This window comes from Aspergillus candidus, assembly GCF_002847045.1.
Source record: "Aspergillus candidus strain CBS 102.13 unplaced genomic scaffold BDW47scaffold_50, whole genome shotgun sequence".
In the NCBI taxonomy this organism is placed as follows: Eukaryota; Fungi; Ascomycota; class Eurotiomycetes; order Eurotiales; family Aspergillaceae; genus Aspergillus; species Aspergillus candidus.
The window spans coordinates 182-23,907 of NW_020194055.1; the positions used below are offsets into that span (position 1 = coordinate 182).

A 23,726-nucleotide genomic window follows, 5' to 3' on the forward strand; every position below is an offset into this window, starting at 1 on the left:
TTCTCTAATAGCGCCAGCCATCCCCTTTGGCTCTTGGAAGAATCGCTTGCAATTTGTCCAGGTCTTAACATGTCAACGAGAAATACTGAGGACATCCGTAGCGATGGTGTCAAAATTATTTGGTTTGAAGGTAGGGCCCCCTCTGTTCACATATAGTATAAGAAAGTATAAGAAGTACAATTAAGGACTGACCTCGTGGTTGTCTGTCAGCCAAATACACGAACGAGCCATGCGATGTTAATCTAAAGAGACTCCTCCCCCCCCCCCTCCCTTGCATGGTTTGCTGTTTTTCTCATTTGGAAGTCGTGAGGACGTGTTGAACGCCGAGTAACTCCCGCTCGTTCGCTGCTGGGGCTGTTTGCGATCGCGCTAGGCAGCCAGCCCCATTTGACCATCGAAAAAAAAAACTGTGATGACTTCCGATACTCTTTGTGTTCCACGTCTGTTAATCACACTCCTACTCTGGAGTACGACCCTCCTATTGCAATAAGTTGAATTTTGTCGTGGCGTCCGATCATCCTCATGGCATTCCTTGCTGAGGATGTCGGGATGTCAACCCCAGCAATGATCGGCCTATCCCCAATATGGTATCTTAGTAGATGATCCCCAGGCGGACGGGGCACTAGTGACTGCTAACCGCGACGGCGTCCTCTGCCAGCCGATCTACATGCATATTCCACCTCGATGGACGGCCCTTTGTGATCTCTCAGTCCTTTCGATATCTTTCTATGGTTCCAAATCTGGCCCCATGGCTCCGCCCTCCCCTGATCAACATATGGTGCGGTGCCGACGACCGCGTTCTGTGCCAACCTATCTATGGCAAGGATCGTGTCAATCCAATCAGCATGCCCCTGAGAGAAAATCCATCGCGATAGGATCGCGTATGCATTCCAATGGTTTGGTCCGGCCAGCCCGCTAATGGCATTGGATCCACCGTCACACTGCGCTAATTCCATGCGCCGGCCAGCCGTCACCATGTGCATTGTGCAATCGTACCTAAAAGTACCACTGACAGGTCCAACGAGTCTGGGATTCAGCTGCCATGGAATCCGAGCCTTAGTAGTGGGACGGCCCGCTCGCTGAATATTTTTTTGACAGGGAATCTGCCCCGAGACCAGCTCCTGAATGCTCACAACCCCGAATGTGTGGTATAACCTGCACTGTCTGCTTTCGTCCCAACAGTCAATGGCCACGAGCAGGTAATCATGGCTGACTTTCGCTGGTTTGATGTCCTTGTGAAGCGGCAGGATCTTTTGGTAGGTCAGATCGAATAATCCATCCACCCCGCAATCTCGTTTTCTGACACGCCTTGGCAGGATCCAAACAATGACCCCAATGTCGGCTCTGCGCAGGGGAATGCCTCGACCAAGACCTCAGAGACCATGGAGAACTTCGGGGTCGAGGGGTCGACGTCACTTTCCGCGCTTATCGCAACTCTCCTCCCCGCGCTGGTAATTGCGGTGTTTTGGTTTGGCCTGTTTTTGATCTGCCGACGAACTCAGCAACGGTGGTACGCTCCTAGGACCCATCTACCGTGCTGGCACGAACAGTATGTACCCATCTAGAGCCCACGATTCTCGGAGACTTACTCATCAGCTTGATAGTGAGCGGAGCCCTGAGCTACCGTCAGGATTCCTCAACTGGTTTGGGAGTTTTCTCAAGATCTCGGATAATTACGTGCTTCACTCTTCGTCCATGGATGGATATCTATTCCTTCGGTTTATAAGAGTGCTCAGTTCCACTTGCTTCACCGGGTGTCTAATAACATGGCCGATCCTGCTTCCTATCCATGCCACTGGCGGCGCAGGGAACACGCAGCTTGATATGCTGAGCTTTAGCAACGTGAAAGATCCGACGAGATATTATGCACATGCTGTCGTGGCCATTATATTTTTCAGTAAGTGTCCCTTGGCTTCCACCTTCAGCATTGCTAACATCGATAGCATTTGTCTTTTATGTGGTAACTCGGGAGAGCATATTCTACGCCAATTTGCGACAGGCATATCTCAACTCCCCCGCCTACGTCCATCGCATATCATCTCGAACGGTGCTATTCATGTCCGTCCCAGAAGATTACAAGAATGAGAAAAGGTTACGCCAGGTATTTGGCGAGTCGATTCGACGGATATGGATCACGTCCGACTGCAAGGAACTACAGAAAAAAGTCTCAAGGCAGGAAACCTTGGCGTACCGGTTGGAGAGCGCTGAGACCAAGCTGATTCGAGCCGCGAACTCCGCACGTCGCAAGGTTTTGGAGAAAGGAAGCCTCACCGATGACACATGTAATGACTGCGAGGCTGGCCGGGACTTTTCCGTGTATCACCATATCAAACGACCGATGCACCGGCCTAAGATGTTTGGGAAAAAAGTTGACACTATCCGCTGGCTGCGAGAGCAACTTCGCGAGGTCACTGAAGAGGTGAACCACCTGCAACAGAAGCACAAAGACGGCGAGGTGAAGTATTTGTCAGCCGTGTTCATTGAATTTGAAACGCAAAACGATGCCCAGGTCGCTTTGCAGACCCTATCACACCATCAGCCGATGCACATGACTCCGCGATACATTGGCATCTCCCCCCGGGAGGTGGTGTGGTCGGCGCTGAATCTCAGCTGGTGGCAACGCGTTGTGCGCAAATTTGCGATCAAAGGTGGCATCGCGGCCCTGATAGTATTCTGGTCCATACCGGCGGCTGCGGTTGGCTTGATATCTAATATCACCTATCTCACCAAAATCCTGCCGTTTCTCGGCTTTATCGACAAGCTCCCCGATGAAATCAAGGGGGTGATATCTGGGCTACTGCCATCATTTGCCCTAGTTCTCCTAATGTCTCTAGTCCCAATTATTTGCCGATGTATGTACACATCTATATCCTTGCACAAGTCAGACCAGCTAACCCTACCAGTCTGCGCCCGCTGTGCTGGCGTGCCGTCCAATTCTCACGTTGAGCTCTTCACGCAGAGCGCCCACTTCTGCTTCCAAGTGGTACAAGTGTTTCTCGTGACGACATTAACGTCAGCGGCATCGGCAGCCACTCAGCAGATCATCAAGGATCCGTTATCAGCAAAGGACCTCCTCGCAGAGAACCTGCCAAAGGCGACTAACTTCTACATCGCATACTTCCTCCTGCAGGGTCTGACCATGAGTTCCATGGCAGTTGTCCAGGTAGCAGGGGTGCTGGTGTTCAAGTTCATAGCCACCTTCTTCGACCGGTCCCCTCGACAGCTGTACCAGCGGTGGTCGGCGCTCGGTGGCATCAGCTGGGGGAATATATTCCCTGTCTTTACCAATATGGGAGTTATCGGTATGTCAACGCTTTCATTCCACGCGGCTAGAGAAGAAAAAGAGAAAGAATAAAAAAGCTAACGCCAACAGCCCTAACATACTCCTGCATCGCACCTCTAATCCTCGGCTTCGCCTTCATCGGCCTCTACCTCGTATACCAAGCCTACCGCTACAACCTACTCTTCGTCTACGACCTCCGCATCGACACCAAGGGCCTCGTCTACCCGCGCGCCCTCCAACACCTCCTTACAGGAATCTACCTAGCCAACATTTGCATGATCGGGCTCTTCGCCATAAAAAGCGCCATCGGCCCACTCATCATAATGGTCCTCTTCACAATCGTCACCACCCTAGCCCACATGTCCCTCAACGACGCCCTCCAGCCCCTCAACACGTTCCTCCCGCGCACCCTCGACACCGAAGAAGCGACCCAAAAAACCAAACAAGACTCCTTCCGCACAGACACCGACGCCAGCACCAGCCCCACCTCCACCTCCACCACCCACCCCCACATCAAACAAGTGCGCAGCCGCTGGGCCGCCGCCTGGAAGTGGTTCCACCCGAACCTGTACCGCGACTACGCGGCGCTGCGGCAGAAAGTGCGCCGCGAGCACGTCGAGATCAAGTGCTCTGAGGAAGAGCGCTTCAACGCCTACTACGAGCCTTGCGTCAAGGCGCGTCTGCCGACGCTGTGGATCCCGCGCGATAAGTGGGGGTTCAGTGCGCAGGAGGTGATGGAGACGCCGAGTGAGATAGCTATCACGGATGAGAAAGCGCATCTCAATGAGCGGAATAGGATTGTTTGGGATAAGTATGATCCGCATTTGCCGTTGTGGGAGCTGAAGATTTTGTATTGATTTCTTTGTTATCTCTGATGAATTTTTTTGGGTAAACTGTTTATGGGTCATAGGGTGTTCATTTCCATTTTCATCGTTGATTTTTTTTTTCTTGGGACGTACAGCCCTGCTGTTCACATCACACACACACACACACACACACACAGGCTATACAATTCTTCGCATGGGACGGGACATATGGTTATATGACAAGACATAAGAAAATGGCAGAATGAACTACCTAGTCTAGATAAAGAGACTTACAATATGACATACACACTACATACATACCGAACATCCCCTACTACCAACCACCCAGCTAAGCAAAATCAAACCGTCAAAGTAAAATTAACAGAATTCGCCCCTCCCTCCACCCTGGGAAAGAACTCAAACGTGAACACAGTGTCCTGTTTAGCAGCGACGACCGCGTCAATGGCATCCGCAGTGAGAATAACATTAGACGCATCCCAGTTCCACTGGCTGCTGTATGTCTGTTGCGCCGATGGCTAGTAAGTGACTGGTTGTCTATGTGGATGTATGGATATGGGGACGAGAAGGGGGAAAAGCATACCGCTCGTGCCTGCTGCAACGGCCCCAAATACTGCGTCCAATCGTCAACAAGATAAGTGCCATCTTTCGTAAGTGCCTTAACAGCAGCTGGCTTGGCGAGACCTTTCCACGTAACAGGGATAGGGAGGTCCGAGCCCGCGACGGCGGAAGCGGCTGCGGATTCCGTCTTCAGGACGGGTTTATCCCACTGGACGAGCTGGATGAGGGAGGGGGCGCCAGCGGAGAAGGTTAGGGAGAGGGATGCGCGGACGCCCGGGGCGGTGGCTGTGGAGAAGAATCTGGAGAGGAAGGAGGCCTGGAAGGTGAGTTTCGAGTCGGAGAGGGTGTAGTCTGTGTTTGGTTTGAGGGTTGTGCCGTTGGAGAGCTTGATGGTTTGGAGGGCGTTGCCGTTGAGGATGAAGGGGAGGCTTTGCGCGGCGACCTTTGTGCCGGACTGGTGGAAGATGTAGGCCGAGGACTGCTGGGTTGTAGCGGCGGGGTCTTGCGTGCTATCTGGGAGGCTGTTGGAGACACCAGTGTCGGGGTTATTGAGGATGGAGATGGAGACGGGGTCGCGCCAGACGCCGGATTTGCGGTCGAGGTGGTCGAGGCCGTTGTCCCAGAGGATGTAGGAGACGTTGTGCGCTGCTGCGGTGCGGGCGAGATGGTCTGAGTATTTCCAGCGGGCGGCGGGCTCGGTGTTTGTTGGGGAGGCGTCGAATTCGCCGAGGACGAGGGGGACCTTGGTGAAGTTGTTGCGGAGGAGCTTGAAGTCTGTTGTTACGGTGTCTTTGTCGGCGTCGGAGCCCCAGATTGTTTTTCCCCTGTTTGGATATCTGTTAGGGATGGGTGAGGATAATATAGGATGGGGACTGTGCTCACCATGCGCTGAAGATAAAGTCGTCTAGAGCTTGGTTAGTATGCTGGTGGCTATATGGACTTGGGAATAGACTCACAAGGACTATAATAATGGAACTGAATCGCAAACGGATTCGAGTACCCCGTCGGAGCCTCAAACCACTGCGAAGTCTTGACGCTATCCTCACCACCCCCAACAAGCGTCACCACGCGTTTGGGGTTGAACCCACCTACGTCGTTGATCGCCTTCAAAAAGATATCATTCAGCTTATTGATCTCAGCAGCATCTTTCTCATCATTGCAAGGAGGCTCATTGATAGGCTCAAAGGCAACCAGGTTGGACGCACAGCCCAGCTTCGTGCCAATCTGGTACCACAGGCGATAGAACCGTTCCTCGATCACGGTGAGGTTGGCTCCTTCTTGGGTGACGTCGGCCCATTGCCACGAGTCTGCTCATGTTAGCCTGGTCTGCAATTGAGACCACGCCATTCTAGGAGGGGTCTCACCATGGTGCACATTGACGATGGCGTAGAGATCGCGCGAGGTGATCATGTCCACGACGTCGGCGACGCGCTGAAGCCATGCCTCGTCGACTGTCCAGTCGGGGGATTCGCCCGTGAAGTGATCCGCCCAGGTGACTAGTTGGTCGACGTTAGTGATGGCCAGGTACGAAGAGACCGCTGGGGACCGGACCTGGAAGACGAATGCTCTTGAATCCAGCCGATTTGGCCTGGTCGAAGGTGGCGGCCTCGACGGCAGGGTTGTTCCACGAGCCTTCGTCAGGGACCGCGTCAAGAGTGTTCCCTACGTTCCATCCTGGGTGGAGGTTGGCTACATAATCCGCAGCGGAGATGTCCTCGAATGACCCTGGACATTCAAGGGCGGCCCAGGAGCCTTGAAGGAAGACCGATAGGGAGAGAAGAAGTAAAGGCTGCATGTTAGCGAGATTTCAGACGACAGCGGGTGAAGCAAAGCCGTAATATTGGATGATCATTTCGATCCAGGTGAAGGTGACAGACGGGACTATATCTGATTAAGTGCTACATAGTTGATATATCCACAGACTCAAGAATACACGGAGCTGTCTCCGAGTAAACGCCATCATTGTATGGTTATTCCATCGCGTCAATCAAACGTTCTTTACGAACTCATCAACGAGGTGCGTAATTTCCGATAAATCACACCATGGTGGAGCTCATCTTATACCCCACAGGAAACAGGATGTCACAATCAATCCGCGGCAATAACCAACAAACATAGGAGCATTTCAAGAGAAGGACAAGAGGTGGACGAATACACTCCACAGCTTATCTATTCAACCGGCGGACCGGCGGGCCGAGACGTAATATCCATGCGATCTCCAGATTAAGGATCGATTCGGAAAATATGAGTCTGCAGATTGATATATTAGCGCTCGTCAGTGGAGGTAACTATGGGTCGGAACCTGAAGAAGTCTTATCGGCAAGAGGACCAACTAGGGCCATGTCTAGAGAATTTCCCGCCAATGAAATCATTCAGTACTGACCAGCACTGGAGTACCGAGGTCTAGAGCAACGAGGTCTATAGCAAGCCATCCTGCAGTATTGAGACGGAAAGTGTTTCGGTCATTTCCTGATGCTGTCGTCGATCGCTCAGAAAAAGCACGTGCCAGTCATCGAACTGTTCCAATGGACAATGTGGGCACTATATTATCTTCAAACATTGATTGACACTGCACCCAAGTTCTGTGATCAAAGGCCTGTAAGAACCAAAAGGTATATTATTGCATTATTTCAATGATAACCAATGCCGTTGCTCAATACCATGTAGCATAACGTGTATGCGGCCGGGAAAAATAGACAGAACATAAATGCCCTAAGTGTTCCCCTAAACGAAAAAGAATAGGAGATAAAACGGAAAGAAAACAAGGCAAACGCGAGCATCTCAAAATCCACAAACCCAACAAGGATAAGGCGTACTAGAGGCGCTGTTGCTATTGGTATCTATGTAGAATACATTGCATCATAAATATCGTCCGTCATAAAGTTAGCTGACGTGGTGGCGAGCTGTAAAAAGCCTTTCCACGCCAGATGGGTTGATAGCTGCATTTACATAACCACGCAGTCTTTGTTCCGATCCCTGCGATCAGGTAGCCCTGCGCCGACGGCACCGCTGGCCGGTCGTCGCCCGTACTGGTTCCTGGTATATGGGGTGTATGAAGGAGTTTCGGGCACTAGATGATGTGTTCGTTCTGGGGAGTATTCCGGACTCTTAGCCGCCTGTTCGTATGAAGGCGGAGGACCGTCTTCTTCGGTGTTGCCCCGCTGGGGCTGGAAAAACTGGCGGGTAGAAGTGGGCCGACGACCTTGACCGGATGATTGGGATGTAGCCCGGTTGTTCTGCGGCGTAGACGTGGAGGGTACTCGGACACGGCTGCGATTGGCTGCCGTGCGCTCTTGCTCTTCTTCCTGGTACTGTAGCGAGAGTGCATAGGCAAAGTCTGCATCCGCCTGTTCTTGAGCAGTCAATGGGGCCCCGTCCTTCCGTGGGACCGGGGGTTTGAGAGCAGTGCTGGATGTTCGTGGGCCGGACGGGTCGGACGCCCCAGGGGAGGAATGGGATTGAGAATGGTCCACGGAGCGGAAATCGCCCGAGTAGAACTCCGAGACGGCACCATTTACATCGACCAGGGACTCCCACACGATCTCTGCGTGATTGGAATACCCAGCATCGGTGATGAGGGTGAAAAGCCGGTTGTAACGAGGGTCCTTGTAAAGAGTCGAGAAGTGGTCATTGCGGAACAGGATGGAAAACGACCCAGGGGCCAATTTTTTGGTCAGATGGTCTAGGCCGAAAGCGCTCAATTGAGTAGCGTTTTCGATATCCGTAAACTTCTCGATGGTTTGAATATCTTTCAGAACTTCTTCATCTTCTGGAGAAAGCGACTCCCCGCGGGTGACACGGTCTTCAAGCTCATGTTTGCGGAAGGGAAGCAACTGTATATCTTCGTGGTACTTGCCTAGGCGCGCCAGTGCATAATCAGCTTCGCTTCTAGGGGCCGCAACCCAGCCGTGCACTAATGGCACTCCGAAGGTACCATAGAGCTGGATATCATCGGTAGCCTCAAAAGTCCCAAGAGCTTCCCTCCATGTCTAGAACGGAGTTAATACAGCTAATATCATAGAAAGGACGATGGTAGCATACCAATGTGAGCCGGGGATTGACGTTCATGCCGGAGTGCAACATAGTCAAAAATCGGCTCAGAGCCTCAATATCCGGAAGCTCTTCCTCAGGACCCAGACGTGTCGTCAATTCGTCAAATAAGGCTTCGATCAATAAGCCGAGCGATATCTGCTCTTTAGTCCGCAAGGCCCGTACGATGGGTGGAGGGTCGTTTTCGCTGGCTCGCAGGACCATCGTATTGACGAGAGCCAACAACGGGCAGGGTCCATTCTTATTCTGAACCAAAATCGGGGATTCGCGCATCTTCCCCGTGCTATCCTTCCAGTTGATATGTCTGATAGCATAAGTCTCCGACCGTTGCTCTCTCTGCCGCTTCTCTTCGGCCTCGGAAAGAGGGGGGAGTATTCTGGGCTGAAAGACGGCAGCGCCGCTGGGTCCCGTGACCGAGCGATCCGGCAAAGACGGGGCTTTTCCGTGGTCCTTGTGGATTTCCCGTTGCTTGTACAACTCGTAGCTCGGCGGAGGCACCTCAGCAGGGCTAGGCTCTGACTGCAAGGATTGATCGAATTCGACGAGGACGTGAGACGAGCCCGTAGCTGGTGTAGAAGGGGTCGCAGGGGTGTTGCCTCCATCGAACGGCGACAACTTCCCCGACGGCGGTGTCATGTACGCGGACACCTGGCCGTCGTATGACATGGGTCGAAGCGGATCGGAAGCAGACATGGGCAAAGCTATGTATTGATCGTTGTTGACTTGATCAACTGGAGGTTGGCTTTGCCCCGGATGCTGATACTGGGCAGTCGCGTTCGATGTCTCGGTCGCTGACTGATTTTCCGAATTACTTTCGTCAACAAGCGATATGCGTGCAGTCATAGGAATATAGCCTTCATCTACTCTTGGTCAGCCAACATTTCTTAATAGAGAACGCGTCTTTGAACTCACCCTGGCCCAGTTGTCCGCTTGCGCCATCCTGGGATGTGAATGACGATCCCGCATCTGACGTTCGATTATCCGAATGGTTTTGCTGAGCCTTCAAAAACGGATTGTTGGACTGCAACTGCACCGGAGGCTGATCGTGAGCATGGGTAGGGGCTTGTTGGCCCTCTGCTTTCCGCTGGTTCCCCGCGACGAGGATCGAGGGAACACGGCCCTGACCTCTCTGCTCGTCTACGGGTCCTTCGTTATGTGTATTGTTTTCCATATTGAAACGCGGTGCCGAATCCACCGACTGGGGGCGACTCTGGCCTGGCCGTTCCACGAGCTCGTCCATCCACGGAACTGGGTTGTCGCCGGGGGAATTCCGAACCGGAGACTTCTGAGCCTGCTCCAACGGCATCAAATCGAAGGCCGGTGACGTACGGAGATCAGGGGAGTAGACCGATTGCAAAGACGGCACGCGGTGGGGGTGCGGAGAGCTCTGGGCTCGCCTGGGGCGGGTCAAACGCTTTGGGGGAGAAGACGACGCGGGTTTTACGGTCGGGGCGGTTTTGGGGGTCAACGAGCGAGGATCTGAGCGATAGTCCGCAGGAGCGTTTCCTTGACCGAGAATTGACAGGTGTGGAGGAGCTCGCTTGCGCAACACCATGAAGGCGAATAAGGCTAGCTCTTATAGCGGACGTAGGACAGCAGGCGCACTCGCCGACGTGCAAGGCTGGAGCAACGTGTGGACCCCCGTTCGTGAATATAAATACCGCTAGCGAATCCTAACCGGGCAACCAAAAGACAATAGAACCCAAAGACCCCATGCACGAATGAAGTATGGATGGTTGAGGCGAAGTTGTAAACCACCGGATCGTAAACGAGACTAGTCAGTGGCTTAGAGAGGCGACACAGGCAGACCAGGCTGGGACGGGGGAGTGACAGTTGATGCAGTCAGCCTAGAGCGATCTGAGAGACTGAAGGTACCACTGGTGTATTTAGTATGTCGAATTGACTAGTCATAAGAGTAAAGCTAGCATGAGGGGATGGCCATGCTTTTCGTTCCTATAACCAACCTTGGTCTGGGTAAATAGAAAGAACTAGCTTCAGTGACGAAAGTTGGTGGTTCAACCTGTTCATATATAAGGATCCACAGCGATCAGAGGTGTTGCCTATCATATCGATCAAGATTCCACCGCGCCACTGTTGGTTATGGAGAGTGATGGACTCAGTAGCTTCAACGATGCTGAATGGCGGAGATGCAGCCAAGTGGGTCAACTTCCCCAAATGACGGCGTGTCTGTAACTATACAGTGTACAGGGCGGTAACCATACACATCATTCTGCCCGTTATCCGGAAGAACACGGGGTTCCTAGGGCGGTGAGTATAATTACATAATCACTATCGCGACTCCGCATGGCCCGTGCGTTATCGCATAGAGAAAAAAATTGGGATGGATGATCCAGTTTGGCACGGTTGCAGAAGTGATTGACTTGGTTGGAAACTGCCAGTGTTGGTCTGAGACTAGAGGATAGAGCTGGTCTGAATTTACAGGCATTGCTACAGACTCGATTCTCTGAGCGCGATGCATTCCTACGTGCGCCCCAATCAATATGTCGCCTTCCGACTGCCGTCGGATGCGACCAAGATCTTGAAGGTGGTGCCTGACACGTATGACCGATATTCCCTTACTGCCCTATTCGTGGTCTCGGGGATGGTCGTGTGCTAACAGAAAACTAGAATGATCTTCCTCGGCAAATATGGCACCTTCCCCGCCAACCAGATCATCGGGCGACCGTTCTACCTCACCTTCGAAGTCTTCGACGACGCCAGCGAAAACAACGGCCACAATCTGCGCCTGATCACGGCAGCCGAGTTACACGCAGAGACGCTGATCGCAGACGGCGAAGGCGACGGCGACGAGCCCGACGTGAACGGGGAAAGCCTGCCGATGCGCACAAACCGCGAGATTGTGGACGACGGGTCGGCGCAGAAGCTGACACTGGAGGAGATCGAGGCGCTGAAGAAGGAGTCGACGGGGTCCGGGCGCGAGATCATCGCGAAGATTCTCGAGTCGCACTCGGCGCTCGACCAGAAGACGGCGTTCTCGCTCGCCAAATACACCCTGCGCAAGCGGAAGAAGTACATGAAGCGGTTTACGGTTGTGCCGATGGACGTCAGCCTCTTGACGAACTACATGCTCCAGGACAAGGACGCTGCGCGGATCATGGAGCTGCGGGACGAGCTGATCGGGCTGCTGGGGTGTTGGGCGAATGTGCACCATGCCGGGAACTCGCCACTCGACGGCGCAGTCGCGTCGAAGCCCCGCGGTCGCTACCTCGTGATTGACGAAACGGGCGGGCTGGTCGTGGCGGCGATGGCGGAACGGATGGGGATTCTATACCCGCACGATGGCGAAGACGACCGGGAACAACAGGGGTCAGACGACGTACCATCCGTCGAAGGTGCTCAAGGGGAGCAGCAGCCCGCCTCGCGGCATCCGCGACACACGCACATGTCCGCCGCAGACAACTCGATCGTCCTCCTGCACGCCAACAAACAACCCAACATGTCGCTCCTCAAATACTTCGGCTACGACCAAGACAACCCAAGCGAGACGCACCCGCTCTACTCGCACCTGAAGCCCGTCTCCTGGCTCCAACTGCTCGAACCGCAAGAAGACACCATCTACGCGCAAGAACCCGAGCTCCTCACCAGCGACGAAATCGCCGCCCTCAAATCCAGCAAACGCAGCACATACTACCGGAAACGTGCCCGGTGGGAGCGCACCCAGGCGGTGGTGAACGAAGCCCGCGCCGGCGGCTTCGACGGACTCGTCGTCGCAACCCTCATGAAGCCCATCAGCGTTCTGCGCAACACAGTCCCACTACTGTCCGGATCGGCCCCAGTCGCCGTCTACTCGCCCGTCATCGAGCCCCTCACCGAAGTAATGGATTCTTACTCGACCGCGCGCAAGACCGCCTACATCACAAAACGCAACCAACTCGGCCAGCGGCGGCAAGAACAAGAGAAGACGACAGACACCGCCGGGGTCGATTCCCAGGACCCGCTCTACCCCGAGCTGGCCGAGGAATTCTACGTCAACCCGACGCTTCTGCTGGCGCCTACGCTTGAGACTTCCCGCGTGCGCTCCTGGCAGGTCCTTCCGGGCCGGACACACCCGATGATGTCTGGGCGCGGCGGTGCCGAGGGGTATATATTCCACGCCAGTCGAGTGCTACCGACGCAGCAGACAATCCAGGCAGCGGGGAACCCCAGCCGCAAGAGGCGGAGGATGGACACCGGCGCGACGACGGCGGATAGTAGCACTGGGGCGGACGTTGAAATGAATTCGTGAACCCTTTTTTTTCTTTTGTTAATTGAATGTACGAAACGCAACCACACCGATACGGGTTCGAGCACGCTCTGACGACAGCCTTTCCAAAACCCCGTCATGCCAGATCTCCATGCGGCTGCATATTTATGCTCGTGGCGAGTGCCTGTGTTCTATACGACGGAGCTGGGCATAGCCAGGGCGAACCGTTACCGTCACTGGAGACTCACTCGTCGGCCCCCGCCGCACCAGCTTAGCTGCCACAGCACAGGGAAGAAAGGAAAATTTCATGTACGAATATTATAACAGCTCAAAAAGCATCATAGAGAATTTCAAGAAACACAGAAAATGACCATTGGGTTTCTCATACGCTCAATTGTGACCAAATAAAAAGCGGTGTCCATCTATCCAGTCCCTCCTAGCCTAGAAGCTCTTTCCCATGAACTTTCTCTTCGCGAAGCTTAACCACCACTGCGTATCCACTTGTTAGTTGATGTCCGTTGGTTACGATAAGCGAGGACCACTCACCTTGGACGGGCCAGCGCCACCGGGGTATAGCCTCGCATGTAGCCGGATAGCGATCTCCTGTCGCACCTGGGAGATGTACCTAGTCACAGCATTAGCCGGTCAAATATAAAACACAGTCGCAAACAACAAGTATGGACATACTGGCGGAGCATCTCGGCGTCCTGGCGGTCACGGGCGGGCTCAAAGGCCTGGTTGAGGGGGAACGACACGTCACCGGGGATAGCGAAGTGATCGAGGGCGACGTTGTTCAGAGCCTATCGCGGCGACAGTCAGAATATAGGTATATAAGACATGCATTCCAACGGGACAGGACGTACCTTGCTCGCCTCGAGCGAGGACATGTTCGAGCGGACCTTGCCCAAGCATTCTGTGATGAAGAGAGTGCCGTAGATCAGCATGCGGTCGGCGGGACCGTTGATCTCAAAGTTGCGGAACAGGACATTGGCGCGGAAGAGCGACAGAATTTCATCGACGCAGTCGTAGGATTCGCTGTCTGTGGGCACGTCGAGGTCGGAGACGTTGGGCGGCAGAGGAGGGAGAGTGTATGCGGGGCCGCGAGTGCGGGTGCGGAGGGGGAGGACGGGGAAGTTGCCTGGACGCCGTGCGGGATTAGTTGAGAACGAAACGATTCGATTCCAGCTGTAGACGAGGTCGCGGCAAGATCTCTCAATTGCTATGCGCAGAGATTGGGGTAAACAGACCGATTAAGCCGACATCCCGGTCTTCGAGGAAGATGGAGTGGTACGCCTAGATCGGGGGGGGTTAGATAGGAGGAGGATCCACCAAGAGCTTTGGAAAGTAGGGGATGGCTGGCATACGGGCATATTGACTTGTGTGGAGAGTTGCAATCAACACGTCCCTAACAAAACAGCGTCGAACGATATAGAGAGGAGACGGTGACGGAGATAGAATGATTCCAGGATCACCGGAGAGAGTTGAGGGGCGGAGGACGGAGGCGGTGCTTGCCAGAGTGGGCAGTATTTCATGTCATCACCCAGAATGACCGTCTCTCCTGGCGGTCTGCTCGGTCGCTCCCGTCCAGACGATTTTCCGGCCCCGAACCTCTTTACGCGCCTGTCTTTCTACGCGTCTTGGATGGTTCCCTCCGGCTAGTTCTCTCTGATCAGTACTTTCACTCGGAATTTTTTAAAGATTCCACTTATTCGCATATCACTCACGATTTTCCAACATGTCGGACGTCGAAGATGCAATGGACGTGGATGTCCCGTCGTCCAAGGTCCAGTTCAGCTCCGACAACACGAACGCCAAAGCCAAGAGACCGGCAGCAGATTTGCCAGTAGAGGCTCAAGACAACCTGCCTTGGTGAGCTACCACTCTGGGAACCGTTGTTGTCGTATGACTGACTGACTGGTGTAGGGTGGAGAAATACCGACCGGATACCCTCGAGGATGTCTCGGGACACCACGATATCATCGCTACGATTAACCGATTTGTAGACAAGAATGTACGCGCCGACCGTGCTATCATGAAATGTCGTCGCTGATTATGTACCAGCGTCTCCCTCATCTACTGTTATACGGTCCCCCAGGAACCGGAAAGACCTCTACGATTCTGGCCCTCGCGAGACGGATTTATGGCACCAAGAACATGCGACAGATGGTGCTGGAGCTCAACGCGAGTGACGACCGAGGCATTGACGTGGTTCGGGAACAGATCAAGACATTTGCCAGTTCGTCCGCCCAGAATTCGCGTCACGCGACATCTCCAGCTCACAAGTATATACAGGCACCAAGCAGATCTTCTCCATGGCGCCCCAGACAGCCGGCGGCTCCTCTCTCGCATCGTACAAGTTGATTATCCTGGACGAAGCGGACGCAATGACCTCGACCGCACAGATGGCACTCCGACGGATCATGGAGCGGTATACGGCCAACACCCGATTCTGCATTATCGCCAACTATACCCACAAGCTGTCGCCAGCTCTACTGTCGCGGTGTACGCGATTCCGATTCAGCCCGTTGAAGGAGCAAGATATTCGGGTGCTAGTCGACAAGGTTGTTGAGCAGGAGCAGGTGAACATCCAGCCCGACGCTGTGGATAGCTTGGTCACGTTGAGTCAGGGTGATATGCGACGGGCGCTGAATGTGCTCCAGGCGTGCCATGCCAGCAGTACGCTCCCCACCCCCCAGCTTCCCTTACAAAGTTCGAACTAATCGCGGTTCTAGGTAAACCGCTCCCACTGAAGAATGCCCCCAAGGACGAGCCCGTACCGGAGCTTGAACTGATCACCAACGAAACCATCTACGACTGCATTGCGGCACCGCACCCGTCGGATATCCAAGAGATCATGACCACATTGCTGGCCACCAGCGACGTGACTTCGTGTCTCAACACTCTCAACACATTGAAGCTCACCAAGGGTCTGGCGTTGGCCGATATCCTGGCTGCGTTGGCTGAGCAGTTGCAACGGCTGGAGGTACCACCGCAGACTCGGATCACTTGGCTGCAAGGCCTTGCGGAGATTGAATGGCGACTGGCGGGCGGAGGGTCGGAGACAATGCAGACCGGGGGAGTGGTCGGAGTGGTGCGCAATGGATGTGAACTGATGGGCAACAAGGGTGTTGGTGTGGGGCAGTAGTGGGATGATAGAGGAGCAACGATGCATGAAACGGTGTTTGGGTCTTTTTTTCTTGTTTTCTTTTCTACTAGATTCAACTGGCGATACAAGTATCATTTGGATGATGTATGAACACACCACATACCAGCAGAGCGTCGATTCAATTACTTTGGTCTCAAACTATCGCGACAATCCTTCCAAACCACCTGCAGATACAAGAGTGGGGGGGTTGGAAGTGGGCCGACAACCATACTAGCCAGACCCCCCAGTTAGATCCGATAGATAGCGTCCTCTGGATGCTTGTGTTCCCCATCAGCGATAGCATGCACACTGATAAAATTAGGTAAAAACTTCCGTGTGGTTAATACGCTGCAAGGCAAGCTTGATACCGCATGGTTGTTTTCGTCTCGCCTGTCTATCATCGCCAACTCTACCGATCCCCGCAGTTACTCCTCATCCGCCACACAACCCAATGCAATTGTTGACCAATTGACCATGGATTCTTGACTCTGGAACTTTTAGCGGCAAGTCCTGTTGCATTGATCTTTGTGAGAAGAAAACAGCGGATAACTATACGGCGGGTGACCCCACCCAGCTGGTCCGCCAGTAGAAAGAAGACATCGACCAAATGTTTCCTCAACGGGTGACGATGCAACGATAAAAAGGCCGGAACTAGAGTTTTTGGCGTTACTTCTCCGCGGCATCTTCCGCCCGGTCAGGCTGATGGGCTGGACTACTTATACGGGTCCTGCCACCCACCTTCCCCTCAATTGACTGTCCTAAGGTTATCGGTTTGCTCTCACCATGCGATCCCCCACACAGCCCTCAAGCCTTGTTCTGGCCCTCCTGGCCACCATTGTCAATCCCGCCTCTGCGGAGAGGGTGCTGGGCGCCTATATCTTTGCACGTCATGGTGACCGGACGGCCAAGGTGCTGGGGAATACCGAGCTCACCGACCTGGGATACAGCCAAGTCCACCAGACGGGTGTCTACTACCATGACCGGTATATCGACGCCGACTCGCAGCACCACATCGAGGGCATGAACGACGGGGTCGTCAAGCTCAGCCAGATCAGTGCATCGGCGCCCTCCGACGACGTGCTGCAGAACTCGGCCACGGCCTTCCTGCAAGGCGTGTATCCCCCCGTGGGACCATCGGCCAACGAGACCCTCGCCAACAAAACCACCATCCAAGCACCCCTAGACGGCTACCAGCTGATCCCGCTGTCGCTCATCACGACCGGCACCGACAGCGAGGACAACACCTGGCTGCAAGACGCCACGGGGTGCCAAAATGCCAAGATCAGCAGCAACAACTACTACAGCTCGTCGCTGTACGAGGAACTCCACGACTCCACCAAGTCCTTCTACGAATCGCTGTCAGACAAACTCACCGGCGCCTTCTCCACGGACAAGATCTCCTTCAAGAACGCCTACGCCATCTTCGACTACCTCAACGTAGCTTCCATCCACAACACAAGCAACACACCCACACGCTCGGAACTCCAACAACTCTCCCACCTCGCCGACATCGAGCAATACAACCTCGCGTACAACACCTCGGACACAGTGCGCGCCATCGCCGGCTCCCAACTGGCCGGCGAGATGCTCGACGCCCTCACCAAGACCGTCACCGATAAGGGCGCCAAAACCAAGCTCAACATCCAGTTCGGCTCCTACGGCACCTTCCTCTCTTACTTCGGACTCGCGCAGCTCCCCAAAGCCAGCCCCGACTTCACCGGCGTCCCGGACTACGCCTCGTCAATGGCCTGGGAGCTCGTGACCGACGCAAAGGGCGACTCGTTCCCCAGCACCTCGGACATCAGCGTGCGCTTCGTCTTCCACAACGGCACTATCAGCGGCGACGCGACGCCCTCCGAGTACGCGCTGTACGGGCAGTCGAGCGCCACCATCCCGTGGGAGGAGTTCGTCGCCCAGACGAAGAAGATCGCTGTCATGTCGGATAAGGAGTGGTGCGAGCAGTGCGGTGGGAAGTGCGATAAGAGCGCGGGCTCCGACGGGGGTTCGTCTTCGGCAGGGACGAGCTCCGCGGATGAGGGCGCTCAAAATGGCGTGACGCGCACTGTGGCGGGCGTTATTGGGGCGATGGTCACTTTGGCTGTGGTTTTGGGGCTGGAGGCGCTGATTTTGCTGGTGGGTGGGTTCCGGATTACGAAGAAGAAGGCGCCTGCTGTGGTGGAGACTGTTGAGAATAAGGCGTAGCCTGGTTGATGAGATCACACGAAATGGATATCATAGGGTGGTGGATGCATACATGCACTGACTTGCCTTTATGGGCTTATGACCGTATCATGCAGATGCCTAGTATCATATGATGGATGATGAGATGAGAATAGCAACCGAGGCTGTATTCAGTCTGCCAGTCATGACTATTACTAGCATGGGCTTGGCCCTCAATATACGCTACTCAAACGACGCAATCCCTTACTTAAGTAATTCAGCTGAAGTCAAACGTGACCCTGGACATGCCGTGGAGTAGGCTGGGTCTGATGAACTGGTCTGTCCCTTGGACAGCGTGACCCCAGCCGATTATCCCAAGATGGTATGTATAGCTTCTAGCTTTCACTATTCAATCTCCACGTGGGACATCAGCAGTAGCAAAAGTATCAGTAGCAGTGATTTCCAGTACTCCCAAATTGTATCTACATTCACTGTCAAGAGAACCCCCCCCTCAATATACGCACACATGCCAAACTCCATGAAAAGGTCTATTATGCAATCTACCAGACATTCTACGAGAAAAAAGGAATACAGCCATCAGCATCAATCCCCCAACCCAACCATCCTCCCAACATCCCCCAACCCCGGCACATCAAGCACCCAAGTCCCCGTCCAAGCCAACTCACCCAAAAGCCACGGCGCAGTCCCCACCAACCACGCTAAAGTCACACCCATATCAACAACCCTCCACAACCTCTCACTCCTCCCCGACAACAACAGCAACAACCTCCTCAACCACCCCACAGCAAACATCCCCACCGGCTGCACCGCAAAGAACAGAACCGGCCGCCACGACGGGGCTCCACCGTGCGGCACCAAGCCGGTATACAGCCCGCACCAATGGATAGCACCGCTGAGGGAGAAGACCAAGAAGCGGAAGACTACGGTGCGGGCGCGCGTCTTCCCCAGCGGTGTTGAGAGCCACCGCGAGGCTTCTACCAGACCCTGTCTGTAGGTCTGGTGCCAGAAGGAACCCCAGAACCATTCGAGGGTGGTTGTAGTTTTGGGGGTGGGTGGTTTTCGTGCGTTAGTGCCTGTGTCAGGGAGGAGTAGGGTATCGGCGTGTAGGAGCCATGCGGATTCGAGGGCTACTGCGCCTGACTTGTTGCGGAGTGAGCGAATGCAGGCAGTGGTGAGAGCGTGAGCGAGAGCCAGCGAGGAGGCAATGAGCGCCATTGAAGTCCATATCATGGCTGCTGATAGACATGCTCTAGTCGCTCGCTGGAAGGCGCTCTGCGGTACCAGAGCCGGCTGATGAGAGGGCGGGGCATAGGGACCCCAGAAGTAGGGGTCTCTCAGAGCGATAGCCTGGAGGAAGAGCATTTGCAGGTAGAGGGCTAGGGATTTGAGCGAGGAGGTAAGCATCAGAGAGCGTAGTGGACTTTTCCTATCGTCGGGGGTTCGTGATGGAAGGCGTTTCGGAAGAGAGAGCGATTGCGATGATGGGCCCCAGTTCCAGCCGGCGCCTTTGAGACTGAGGAGCATATCGAGGACCCAGAAGAAGCGGTGGAGAAGAGTTTCTGGGTATTTTTGCCAGCGGAGGAGATGCACCTCCTGGGATGCTGGTGCTGTGGATGTTGGTCGCTGGTGTCGCTTTCCTGTGGAAGGTTCTTCATGCTGCATGGTGGCTGGAGAAGTATAGGCTTGGTCTTTGCAAGGGGACTGCTGGATAGCTTCTACAACGACGTGCTCCTCGACTCGCATAAGGCACTCTTCAAAGTCTCGAAAAACCAAAAACACGCCGCTCCAGATAGCGAGATACGCAGACCAGATCCCAATGACAAGGTTACTCCCCAGCGAACAGCGACTGTAACGAATGGTCTGGGTGATCAGAAAACAGACGCACAAAAACGCCAGCCGTCGCATATAAAGCACCCATCTCCCTCGTCTTTGAGAAACCAACAGCGGGATAATGACGATGGGAATGACAGCAAAGTCCCGCAAAGATCCAAAGGCGACCATCTCACCAGTGGACTGGGTGTCAATCCCTTGCGGGTGGAACGCGGGATGCAGCGCCGTCATCTGTCCAACAATCTGGATATCGACCGACTTGCAACGTCAGGAGATAATTCGGCAGACGTGTATGCTGCACATGTCGTTGCTTGACTGCGTCAGCACGAAAAAGCAAGTTGTCGGAGTTCAGTTGATGATCAGACGGACTCGTTGCTATCGGACGACCCGACGACGCGTCAAATTGCTCCACTTTTCTGGCATTTCCGGTTCGACTGCTGAACGAGGGTTTCTTCAACTACTTGTCGCGTGAATTATAATGAACCAAGAGGGAAAGCCATTGGGTTTCACATTCGAGTGATGTCGAATATGATGTTCCGGATTTGTCAATGCATGCATACCGACTTACTAACCATACATAGGGGCCTGAGGGGTTCGTTTAAGACAATTTAAGACTGACGATCACGCTTTAGCTATATGTGTAATATTGCATATTGACGGGATTCAGACTGAAGGATCTAAGCAGCTAAACAGCAGATCTGAGAGATTCAGAGCCTCGTTTCATTCCATCAATGGTTGCTATATTCGGGTGTATGCGAAACACCCGTCTTTATTATTGACTACCCATTATTAGCCCCCCGTTTGCTAGATTTCACTTGGTGGCTTTTCATGGTTTCTTTCGAAAGGATCGATACTGCGATCATCGAAGTCTGCCTCGGTAGACGGTACCTCTCGACGAATGCTTTAGAAAACTAGTGCGCGCGTCATCACGAGCTAGGATGGAGCATACAGATATCTTTGGCTCGACAATAGGCGAGATTGTCTGGGCAAAGACGGGGATCCTTAAGCCGGGATGTCGAATTGGACAGTGCCACAGCAACCCGAAGCAATGACTGTACTGCAGTCACTGGCGAGAGATCAAAAGCACTAACATCACGGTGATTGATACGCACCCGGACATTGACTCTATCGAAGTGGGACTCGCTGAAGACTGTCAAAGGGTGAATGCCAGCTTGGCTGTCGCTTCTTCGGTATCTGCTCGACGTGGCTGTTGGCGCGATTAGCTGACCGGTGGCGATAGAGCTCCTATTTCACGAAGCAATATTTTGCACCAACTTGCCTTGTGGGCGCTACTCGTCTCCCAACATTGAGCGAGTCTCGATGACCTACTCCGGGGCCAAGGGTGGAGATCCCTCTAAAGGATCAGCTAGCCACGCCCTGAAATCAACTAAAGGATACTCATCAGCTGTATCGGTATTTAGAACAGGTAAAGAAGCAATGAGGCACGTATCCCGTCGTCCAAGTCTGTGTCATAAAGGTGAATGATGATGACTTAGTAGTCCTCGTCTCAGGAAGCTTGCAATTTGTGGAGAGTGCATTGGAAGTCCTAAATTCGGGACTTCCATGATACGTCTCCACACTGCAAGGCAATGAAAGATCAAAGTGATGCAGAGACAGTCAATGCAAGGGGTATATACTGACGTCTGGGAGAAATTCCATCCAAGAACAACATATCTGTATGATATATCTTAGCCATTGCACCAAAAAGCCGAATGGCAGTTCGGGAGGCACTTGACCTGACTGATATCCCTGACAATATCTAACCAGTTCTATGTACTGGCGTTCTAGGGTACTCACCCCCTGCGTACAAAGTATTAATTGACCAATAATGACTCCATACACGCTTGGGTATAATCGAAAGCAGCACATTATCTCCTATGGGCCGAGTATCGTACCGCAAATTCTACGTAAGAAACACAGGGCGGAAGATCAGCCAATTTCAAAACCACATACATTGTACTTTTTCGGACGTTGAGAATGTCGTGGCCAGGAGATAAAAGTCAGGTAAAGCGTTAAGATCCTGAGCAGCCAGAGAGTTCTGTCACTGAACAACATTCTCCTACACGTTGTAGGATGGATCCAAAATCGGCAGCTACCAGCCTTTCAGGGCCATATACCACTTTCTCTGAACGAAAGAAATTATGGACAATCACCCTCGCCTCGTTGGTGACGTTTCTCTCGCCTGTCTCTGCCAACATATATTTCCCGGCGATGAACCAACTCGCGCATGATTTGGGTGTATCCACAGCAATGATCAATCTTAGCATCACCACTTTCATGGTAAGAACTGTTGGACCGACCACGAGAGTAACAAGCGCCCTACTGATCGGTCCAGGTTGTGCAAGGCATTGCGCCCCTGTTCGTGGCTAGTCTATCGGATACATACGGACGCCGACCGGCAATCATAGTGTCCCTAATGATCTATCTCGCTGTAAACATTGGACTCGCTTGTCAGAATAGTTTCCGAGCATTGATGGTGCTCCGCTGCCTGCAAAGCCTTGGGAGCAGCATTGCCGCAGTTGTCGCTGCGTCAGTGGCAGTCGACGTGGTCCCTCGCGCGGAACGTGGGCGCTACATGATATATTCAACCCTGGGGGTGACGCTGGGCCTGGCACTGGGGCCGATTATAGGGGGTGTGTTGACTCAATATTTCGGCTGGCGCAGCACGTTCTGGTTCCTGGTAGTCTTCTCGGGCGTGATGATTGTCCTCTTGCTGCTTTTCGTCCCGGAGACATGTCGCATGGTAGTTGGGAACGGGTCCATCGAGGCACCGACGTGGAATCAGCCCGTGATCGAGTATATCCGACGACGGTCTGGGAAAACCGACGCGGAAGCAGAAGATCGCGAAGAGAATCTTCATATGATGTCCGCGAAAAAGCGACCAAGGCCTCTGGACAGCATTCGACTTGCGTGCCAAAAAGAAAATTTTGCTGTTATCTGCTTCGCGAGCCTGCTGTTCTGTGGGTACACCGCGGTTCTCAGCACGCTGCCGTCACAGCTTGAGGCAAAGTATCAGTTCAACGCACTGCAGATAGGGTTGTGCTATATTCCTTACGGTCTGGGTAGCCTAACCTCCCGGTGGACCGTGGGGAAACTCATCGATTGGAATTTCCGTCGACATGCGGAAAGGTGTGGCATTGAAGTGGAGAAAAATCGGCAGGTCCTGCTGATCGATATGCCGGTTGAGAAGGTTCGGCTCGAGATTACCTTCCCAGTGCTCTATGCTTGCTGTATTTTTATTACCGGCTACGGGTGGTTGATGAACTTTCAAACTCATCTATCAGGGCCCCTGGTGATGTTATTTTTCGTGGCGCATTTGACATCCGGAGCAACTAGCACATTGATCACGCTTCTTGTTGATTGCAATGTGGCAACTCCAGCGACTGCCACTGCGGCTAATAATGCATTCCGATGTCTCCTAGGTGCCGGTTCTGTGGCTGGGGCAATTCCTTTAATTAGGGTCATCAGCATTGGATGGACTGCCACACTAATTGCTGGGATTTGGCTGCTTTTCAGTCCTATTCTCTGGTTAGTCTTTGTGTATGGTCACCAGTACCGAAAAGACAAGTTGATAGGGAAAGATCCCAAACAGGGGGTCTGACATTGGGTGCAGAGTACAAAAGGGCTGGAATGGCAAAAAGATGGACA

The 23,726-nt window shown here is 53.5% G+C and overlaps 9 protein-coding genes across 9 annotated transcripts; 5 read left to right on the forward strand and 4 right to left on the reverse strand.

Annotated features, from left to right (window-relative positions):
- The first annotated feature begins 793 nt into the window (after positions 1-793).
- On the forward strand, positions 794-4,313 carry BDW47DRAFT_133759 (putative DUF221 domain protein). Its single transcript, XM_024817919.1, has 6 exons — positions 794-1,256; positions 1,317-1,549; positions 1,605-1,897; positions 1,944-2,852; positions 2,904-3,302; positions 3,374-4,313. Exons 1-6 carry the CDS (start codon positions 1,206-1,208, stop codon positions 4,138-4,140), a joined length of 2,652 nt encoding a protein of 883 aa, XP_024669154.1. The 5' UTR covers positions 794-1,205; the 3' UTR covers positions 4,141-4,313.
- Positions 4,314-4,448: 135 nt separating this feature from the next.
- On the reverse strand, positions 4,449-6,463 carry BDW47DRAFT_128347 (putative extracellular endoglucanase; the record flags this gene model as incomplete). The annotated part of the gene is made up of 6 exons (XM_024816839.1): positions 4,449-4,610; positions 4,691-5,492; positions 5,551-5,572; positions 5,625-5,975; positions 6,033-6,164; positions 6,220-6,463. The coding sequence occupies 6 exons, from the start codon at positions 6,461-6,463 to the stop codon at positions 4,449-4,451; spliced, it is 1,713 nt and encodes a 570-aa protein (XP_024669155.1).
- An 812-nt stretch (positions 6,464-7,275) lies between these two features.
- BDW47DRAFT_110799 (MINDY family deubiquitinase) lies at positions 7,276-10,728 on the reverse strand. The gene is made up of 3 exons (XM_024813802.1): positions 9,631-10,728; positions 8,710-9,578; positions 7,276-8,657 (listed from the first exon to the last, which is right to left on the reverse strand). Exons 1-3 carry the CDS (start codon positions 10,271-10,273, stop codon positions 7,614-7,616), a joined length of 2,556 nt encoding a protein of 851 aa, XP_024669156.1. The 5' UTR covers positions 10,274-10,728; the 3' UTR covers positions 7,276-7,613.
- A 283-nt stretch (positions 10,729-11,011) lies between these two features.
- On the forward strand, positions 11,012-13,282 carry trm6 (tRNA 1-methyladenosine methyltransferase subunit GCD10). Its single transcript, XM_024819589.1, has 2 exons — positions 11,012-11,277; positions 11,347-13,282. The coding sequence occupies exons 1-2, from the start codon at positions 11,192-11,194 to the stop codon at positions 12,962-12,964; spliced, it is 1,704 nt and encodes a 567-aa protein (XP_024669157.1). The 5' UTR covers positions 11,012-11,191; the 3' UTR covers positions 12,965-13,282.
- Positions 13,237-14,419, reverse strand: BDW47DRAFT_67587 (actin-related protein 2/3 complex subunit 3). Its single transcript, XM_024819588.1, has 6 exons — positions 14,287-14,419; positions 14,170-14,215; positions 13,786-14,060; positions 13,610-13,722; positions 13,469-13,547; positions 13,237-13,411 (listed from the first exon to the last, which is right to left on the reverse strand). Exons 1-6 carry the CDS (start codon positions 14,290-14,292, stop codon positions 13,364-13,366), a joined length of 567 nt encoding a protein of 188 aa, XP_024669158.1. The 5' UTR covers positions 14,293-14,419; the 3' UTR covers positions 13,237-13,363.
- Positions 14,420-14,556: 137 nt separating this feature from the next.
- Positions 14,557-16,204, forward strand: BDW47DRAFT_110803 (replication factor C subunit 3). The gene is made up of 5 exons (XM_024813803.1): positions 14,557-14,791; positions 14,846-14,933; positions 14,984-15,158; positions 15,215-15,598; positions 15,655-16,204. Exons 1-5 carry the CDS (start codon positions 14,658-14,660, stop codon positions 16,065-16,067), a joined length of 1,194 nt encoding a protein of 397 aa, XP_024669159.1. The 5' UTR covers positions 14,557-14,657; the 3' UTR covers positions 16,068-16,204.
- On the forward strand, positions 16,196-18,520 carry BDW47DRAFT_110804 (histidine acid phosphatase). Its single transcript, XM_024813804.1, has one exon. The coding sequence runs from the start codon at positions 16,851-16,853 to the stop codon at positions 18,267-18,269; it is 1,419 nt and encodes a 472-aa protein (XP_024669160.1). The 5' UTR covers positions 16,196-16,850; the 3' UTR covers positions 18,270-18,520.
- Positions 18,521-18,792: 272 nt separating this feature from the next.
- On the reverse strand, positions 18,793-20,642 carry BDW47DRAFT_133764 (uncharacterized protein). Its single transcript, XM_024817920.1, has one exon. It carries the CDS (start codon positions 20,307-20,309, stop codon positions 18,831-18,833), a length of 1,479 nt encoding a protein of 492 aa, XP_024669161.1. The 5' UTR covers positions 20,310-20,642; the 3' UTR covers positions 18,793-18,830.
- A 1,264-nt stretch (positions 20,643-21,906) lies between these two features.
- On the forward strand, positions 21,907-23,679 carry BDW47DRAFT_119721 (major facilitator superfamily domain-containing protein; the record flags this gene model as incomplete). Its single annotated transcript, XM_024815388.1, has 3 exons — positions 21,907-21,985; positions 22,186-22,358; positions 22,414-23,679. 3 exons carry the CDS (start codon positions 21,907-21,909, stop codon positions 23,677-23,679), a joined length of 1,518 nt encoding a protein of 505 aa, XP_024669162.1.
- Between the last annotated feature and the right edge of the window lie 47 nt (positions 23,680-23,726).